This window comes from Penicillium pulvis, assembly GCF_028828015.1.
Source record: "Penicillium pulvis strain IBT 33274 chromosome Unknown contig_12_segment0_segment0, whole genome shotgun sequence".
Lineage (NCBI taxonomy): Eukaryota > Fungi > Ascomycota > Eurotiomycetes > Eurotiales > Aspergillaceae > Penicillium > Penicillium pulvis.
In genome coordinates this window covers 494,667-501,844 of record NW_026643072.1, presented here as the reverse complement: position 1 = coordinate 501,844, position 7,178 = coordinate 494,667, and the positions used below count along the sequence as shown (strand labels likewise).

The following is a 7,178-nucleotide window of genomic DNA, read 5'->3' as shown; positions in this document are numbered from 1 at the left end:
ATGCGTCTCCTTAGCCTTGTAGCAGGAGCAGCCTCTCTTGGGGTTGCCGCCGCCGGAGTGATCCAGGCCAAGTCCAACGAAGACACCTGTGCTAATGTTATCAACACTGGTGAAGTCTTGCACCTGTCTGTCAACATCGTTGAGTACCCCGTCATTGTTGATGTTGAGCTGGAAGAGGATGCCGTCATCACCATTGATAATACTATTCTTATTGAATGTACCAATGCCCCCACCCACCTGCACACGACTGTCTATGCTTTCGAGACCACCACCGTCACCAAGACTATTTCTACCGCCACTGTCACTGCTGAAGCCACTGCGACTCAGGCTGCTGCTTCCAATGAGAATGGCCGTACTGTGATCACCAAGATCGCTACCAAGACCAAGACCTCTAACACGTATGTTGATCTTGATACACAGCTCGAAACGCATAGCTCTAACGGATATTTTCTAGTAAACCCACTACCCACACCAAGAACCTTGCCCCAGTTGCTGGCGGCTCTGCCGTCGGGTCGGGTTTCAACACTGACCTGAACACTAAGCCCGCTTCTCAGACCGCTGTTCGCACTATCGTCCGGACCGCCACTCACCACGGAACTACCACCACTAAGACCTATACCTCCACTGTCGCTTCCACTACTGCTACCATTGCAGCGGGTCAGTACACCAATTGGACCACCTACAAGGCCAACGGTGTCAACCTCGGCGGCTGGCTCGAGCAGGAGCAGGTCTTCAACCAGTACTGGTGGGACCAGCACGCCCCCGAGGCCGATGATGAGTGGACCTTCTGCGAGACCCTCGGCTCCCAGTGTGGCCCTGTACTCGAGGAACGCTATGCCACCTTTGTCACCACCGCTGATATCGACAAGATGGCCGCTGTCGGTAAGTCATGTCTATATCCGCCCTCCTTGGATCACAGCAAATCCTAACAAACAATTTAGGCGTCAACACTCTCCGTATTCCCACCACCTACGCCGCTTGGATCAAGGTCCCCGGATCGGCTCTGTACCACGGAAACCAGCAGGACTACCTGAAGAAGATCTCCGTCTACGCCATCGAGAAGTACAACATGCGCGTCATCGTCGGCCTGCACTCCCTCCCCGGTGGTGTCAACAACCTGGACATCGGTGAGGCTGCTGGCCACGACGCCTGGTTCTTCAACTCTACGAACCTGGAATACTCCTACCAGGCCGTTGACCAGATCCTTGCCTTCTTCGTTGAAACCGGATACCCCTGGGCTTTCACTATTGCCCCCATCAACGAGGCCTCCGATAACCCGACTGCTTTCGCCTCGGCCAACACTTTGACCACCAACGGCACAGCCTGGATCGTCAAGTACACCCAGGGTGTTCTGAAGCGCATCGCCAAGGTTGACAAGCGCATCCCTCTCATGCTCCAGGACTGCTTCGTCGGCGAGGAACACTGGTCTCCTTACTTCCCCACCGGTACCAACATTGTCATCGACATGCATGTCTACTACTTCGCTGCCTCGGGTGTTTACTCCCAGTGGGCTGATGGTGCCATTTGTGGTCAGGCTTCTGTCCTCGGTGGTGATGGCAAATTCCCTGTCTTTGTTGGTGAATGGGCTTTGCAGACTCTTTACAGCAACACATATGCCAACCGTAAGGATCTCTTTGATACTCAGCGGTATGCTTGGAGCTTGTATGTTCAGGGTGGATCTTTCTGGAACATCAAGCATAACAGCAGTGTTGCTGTTGATGGACAGGGTACCCAGAAGGATTACTGGTCATATGAGCGTCTTATTGATGCCGGTGTTATCACCAAGGCTTCTTCAAACGCTACCTACTGTTAAAAGGAGTCGTCAATCTGCCTTAGTTCTTTCAGGGATAGTAATCTGGGGAGTCGTTCCCAGATAGGATAAATATAGCTACGTTTTCTTAGGTACCTAATATATATTGATTAATATTCACTACGTTCGGTCACCATAGTTTTACGGCCTGTGATCGCATGACTCTATTATTCCTCTTGGAAGAGGAAAAAGCAACTCATAATCGTAAAGTTTAACAGATAGGTACCCGCATCCCGACACCTAAACACATTTAATGAACCTGCTTAAACGCCCTTTGAGCAGCCATCCCATATTTATAAAACGTCCACTTCTTCCCAGTACAATGCCCAAACCCAATGCGCTCATGCGAAAAATTGAAAACAGGCTCGAACCGAGCAATGCTTAATCGGTCATAAGAAGAAACCGCCGCATCCATGGACGTATTCCGACAAATCTGCTCTGCCAAATCCCACCCGTCCTTCAGCGCCAGGTTAGCGCCTACATACTCAAAAGCGCTGAGGATATGATTTGCGTCACCGATGAAAATGACACCTTTCAGCTGAGCATCGTGTTGGAAGGCGGACTTCTCCTTGGCGGGACGGATAAATGCGGTGCCAGGAATAGTGGCCTCGACGACTGTTTTAAAAGGTTCTTGAAACATGGATGCTGTCTTGAGTGCCTCCTGCTTCAGTGCCAAATATTCCTGAGCCGTGAAGTCGGTCTTGGGTTTTCGTTCAGGTCCGACCGTGCTCACTGCCCAGGCTACTCGTTCGTTGTCAAAAGGGTTGTAGATACAGCAGACTCCTTCGCCCGAGGACATTTGTAAGCCGTAGTTCTCATGGATCGGCTTGGGAACTCCTGCTGGGAGATGGGATATGCCACCAATCTGGGATGCGCCGGCATAACTAGTCTCCGTGTCGTTGGGTCGGAAGCAAGCTCGCATGTTACTGTTTGCGCCATCTGCGGCGACAAGCAGGTCGCAGTCTTGGGTTGTGCCGTTCGAAAGCGTGACTCGTATCTCACCTCCGGGGAGCCTTTCGGCTGATTCGCAGGCTGATCCCCAGTTCAATGTTGTCTTAGTTCCCTCTGCCTTTTCTATGAGAATGCGCTTTAGGTCGGCGCGTGTGATGCGCATCGTGGCAGCGGGGAGGCTGCCGTAGGCACTTGGGTTGATAGACGAGAGCCATTTCCAGTTGTCGGACCACACTTTAATGTCACCCCCATTCAGAGTCGCATGGCTGCGAATTCCATCTAGTAATCCGAGCTGTTGAATGGCGACCAGTCCGTCATCGCGGCTCGCTCCGTTGATGTTCAGCACGTAGGGGTCTTTATTGATTGACTTGTTCCGATCGTCTCGCTCGTACAACGTGACTTCGGGATGCTCTAGTGAGGGGTTCCACAGCTGATCTAGGGCGATCACGAAGGACAATGCTGCAAAACTCCCACCAGCGACAATAATGCGTTTTCCCGCGAGAAATTGTCCGGGGTTCGACATTTCGAAAAAAGGGCGATGTCTGTGCTATCTGGGAATTTTCTGACGAAAGAAATAACGAAATGAAGTCTTGGGGCAGCTCTGAGCTATTTTCTGGGAGCTGTGGCTCTTTGGCTATATACATAGAACAACTATTTTCCGTCGGATATTCTATTGTACGGATAAAGGTTTTTATCAATGTTACTTGTTGGCGAACACCGTACCAAGACAAGCTACTATCCTGAGGATTCAAAATTTGAAACCCGAAATCCGATTTTTACCACTGAAATGCATCAATCCATTCCCTCTTAACATGATGTGCCAATGGCGCTGTCAATTGTGTCAAGAAAGGGTCCGCAGCAGCAATTTCCGATGAACCAATCAGCAACAAGCAAGGTGTCTCCACTTCCAAGGTTGTGCATCTTACTTTTGACAATACTTTTATTTATCTGAGATTAAGATTTTCATGTACATCTGTACCTAATATCTCTCTTTCACCTGATTGGTCACATATCAATAGCGATCAAGCCATACGGGCTCTAAATGCCGAGTTTCCCACGTGTCAAAGTTAGGTTGCTCCAATCTGATTGGGCAGTTCATCTGTCTGTACAAAGCTTCACCAATTCAATGCGCGGTTTTTTGGATAATGCAGCTATTAGCTATCTAGGTACAAGCGCTAACCTAATTAAACTTTAAGACTGAGCTCCCCCTCTAGAAATATATTGCTGGGGGAGAGTTTGGCATGTATCGTGATTGGTGTATGTTGCCTAAGGCCGGACAATTGGATGACAAACCAGGCTGAGCCTTTAACCGCGGCTGCTCCGTGGCTTCGTGTATATTGGGGATGAGTGTAACGGTGAGGAGACTTGATTTCCTGTTTTGAAGGGTGTTGGGCCCGGTGCGGGTGGGCTCAAGTTTTTCCCGCACTGAGAATGGACAAGGGCTTTTATCCCGTGAAAGAGCAACGCGGTATATTGATATTATCTGTTCAAGAATGGGATTGATGTTTTGAGGATGTCTTACGCAGCTGCTGGTGAAATTGGGGACTAACATTGGCATGAACATGTTTGGCTAGTATCATTTAGATTCATGTATGTTGGGGGTAGTGGAATGAGTCTTAGCTCGTGAGTAAACAGAGGAAAAAGCACGCTTATTATTATATGTATGATTTTAAGAGGAAATTGAAGCAATCGAGGGGGACGAAAAAAATCTTCTCTTTGCCAAGGGGGTTCCTGACCGCACGGTGTTCTCCGCATTCTTGAAGTCTCAGGAAAGTCATACGACAGAACAAAACTCGTATGGAACTTGCCCGTTCACATTCCCCTCGGCTAAACCTGCCGTGTCTTGGCATTCTTCCCCGGTCCTTCTCCAGGGGTGAATAATCGGACTGGGTCTGGAAAGAAAGCCACAAAATCAAAAATGACGTGGAACGTTACAACTGGCTGCAACCCCATGAAGTGACGTGCAGGCAAAGCGTTCAAAACAAAGTCCCCGGACAAAAGGTGGGGGGTGAACTCACCGGTGAGCATCTCTCCGCATTACAGTGCATTTGAAAGTGACGAAGCTTTGTGGGATTGAGAAAGTTCACCATAACCCCGGAGACAGCCAAGGTCTGTTTCTCATCTCGACCCGATTTTCCACGCACTGACCGGCCCGATCAACCAATCACCCGCGCAGAACCGGGAACCACCAAAGTCAGTTTTCCGGTTCTCGGAGACCCTGCACCCGAAAAAACCTGCCGTGGTGCGTCCATCCCGACGCCAAGCGTTTATCTCCACTGGGGCCCCCGCAAAATTACGATAATTTCAGCGTGGGGGTCACCGGGGTTTGTACTCAAGCAGATTAGCGTGGGGTGGGGGAAAAAGGTTTTTGTGTGACTGTTGGTCATAAGAGGGGATTTCTGCTCCTTGTTTTCACTTCCTTTTGTGCAACTGGGAAGAACACACATCATGGCAGACGATACCTCACGAAACAACGACCGGATTGAGACTGAGGTCGAGAAGGAGGGGACTGAGAACTTGGAGCATGTGACTGAGATTCAAAATGTCGTTCCTCACATTGATCCTGCTCGCAGGATTGTCGTTGAGAAGAGCCTGAAGCGCAAACTTGATGCCCGGTGCAGCTTGTTTGTTCTCATCTACATCATGAACTATCTCGACCGCAACAACATCTCTGCGGCCCGATTGAAGGGTCTGCAGACTGATTTGAACCTCACCGACACACAGTACTCGACCTGTCTGAGTATTCTATATGTTGGATACATCTTGATGCAGGTGCCCTCGAACATGTTTATCAACCGCATCTCGCGCCCATCAATCTATATCGCCTGCTCCATGACCCTGTGGGGTCTGATCTCTACATGCTCCGGATTGGCAAAGAACTTCAGCCACATGGTCGCTATTCGATTCCTGCTGGGTTTCGTTGAGGCTGCCTTCCTCCCTGGTGCTCTCCTTATCCTCTCGAAGTGGTATACCCGCAGGGAGTTGACTACCCGAAACGCTATTCTGTTCTGTGGTAACCTGATTTCCAATGCCTTCTCCTCGCTCGTCGCTGCTGGTGTCTTGTCCAACATGCAAGGTGTCCTGGGCCACGCCGCCTGGCGCTGGCTCTTCTGGATCGAGGGTGCTATTACCATGACTATTGCCCTCTCCTCTGCCTTCATCTTGCCTGATCTGCCTACCAATGCTCGCGGATTCACCGAGGAAGAGCTTCTTGTTGCGCAGCTTCGTATCATGGAGGATGTTGGTGAGGCTGATACCGATTCCAACGAACAGAGCCCCTACTCTGGACTCATTATGGCCCTGAAGGATTTCAAGATCTACGTTATGATGTTGTCTTTCACTGCCTATGTCGTCGGACTGTCCTTCAACGCCTTCTTCGTAAGTTCAGCTTTTGTGCCCAGTCGTGACTACCACTAATTTCTTTTCTCACAGCCCACTCTCACCGGCACTCTTGGTTTCTCATACGTCCCTACCCTGCTCATGAGTGCTCCCCCATGGGTCTTCTCCTGTATCTTCTCCGTCCTGAACGCCTGGCACGCAGACAGAACCCAAGAAAAGGTTAGCTACACCCCTCCAACAAATCCACATCTAACTCTCAACTAACCAAACCCCAGATCTGGCACATCTACGGCCCTCTATTCATGGGAATCGTCGGTTTCGTCATCAGCATGTCAACGCTCAACGTTGCAGCCCGTTATGTCGCCCTCTTCCTCCAAGCAGGCTCCTACGCCGGCTTCATCGTTTTCTACTCCTGGATCAGTTCCTCATTCCCCCGACCTCCCGCCAAGCGAGCCGTTGCTCTCGCCCTGATCAACGCATTCAGTCAGCTTGGTAACGTCGCCGGCTCGTACGTGTGGGATCTCTCCGATAACGGATACCGCAAGAGTTACGGAATCGTGACTGCTATGTTCGGTATTACTATTGTTGGCTTCTGGGGATTCAGAATGATCCTTGTCAACCTCAACAAGAAGCTTGAGCAGAGTGAGGCTGAGTATAATGCTGGGCATCCTGATGCCCAGACCAGTGGTTCGGACTTTATTGAGAGTGCCGATGAGTCTTTGCGGGTGCGCAAGGGTTTCAGGTATCTTGTTTGATTATTTCCTCGTTCTATGTCACATGTACCCTTCACCAATCGAAGGTGTTTACAAATGCTATCGTATGTCTACGACGTGCATGTTCTTTTCCATGTGGAATGCAATCATGCTATATGAATCATCAAAGACTGGATCTTTCGTAAATGTTCTGTACTGTAGTGGTATCTCAATTTTCCAAAGTGCGCATAGACCTAACCCTGGCAGGCACATATATAATCCTTGATACTCCTGATGATGAACCCCCAAGCCAATTTCAGCAAAGCAAATGGTATAGAACAAAATAAAAAAGGAAAAGAGGCCCCGACCATTCCCGCTAAAATCCG

The 7,178-nt window shown here is 49.9% G+C and overlaps 3 protein-coding genes across 3 annotated transcripts; 2 read left to right on the top strand and 1 right to left on the bottom strand.

The window, feature by feature from the left end:
• Positions 1-1,813, top strand: N7503_001416 (uncharacterized protein; the record flags this gene model as incomplete). Its single annotated transcript, XM_057060963.1, has 3 exons — positions 1-398; positions 455-882; positions 942-1,813. 3 exons carry the CDS (start codon positions 1-3, stop codon positions 1,811-1,813), a joined length of 1,698 nt encoding a protein of 565 aa, XP_056924925.1.
• Positions 1,814-2,060: 247 nt separating this feature from the next.
• On the bottom strand, positions 2,061-3,284 carry N7503_001415 (uncharacterized protein; the record flags this gene model as incomplete). Its single annotated transcript, XM_057060962.1, has 1 exon — positions 2,061-3,284. The coding sequence occupies one exon, from the start codon at positions 3,282-3,284 to the stop codon at positions 2,061-2,063; it is 1,224 nt and encodes a 407-aa protein (XP_056924924.1).
• A 1,925-nt stretch (positions 3,285-5,209) lies between these two features.
• On the top strand, positions 5,210-6,855 carry N7503_001414 (uncharacterized protein; the record flags this gene model as incomplete). The annotated part of the gene is made up of 3 exons (XM_057060961.1): positions 5,210-6,139; positions 6,194-6,319; positions 6,376-6,855. The coding sequence occupies 3 exons, from the start codon at positions 5,210-5,212 to the stop codon at positions 6,853-6,855; spliced, it is 1,536 nt and encodes a 511-aa protein (XP_056924923.1).
• Positions 6,856-7,178: the final 323 nt, after the last annotated feature.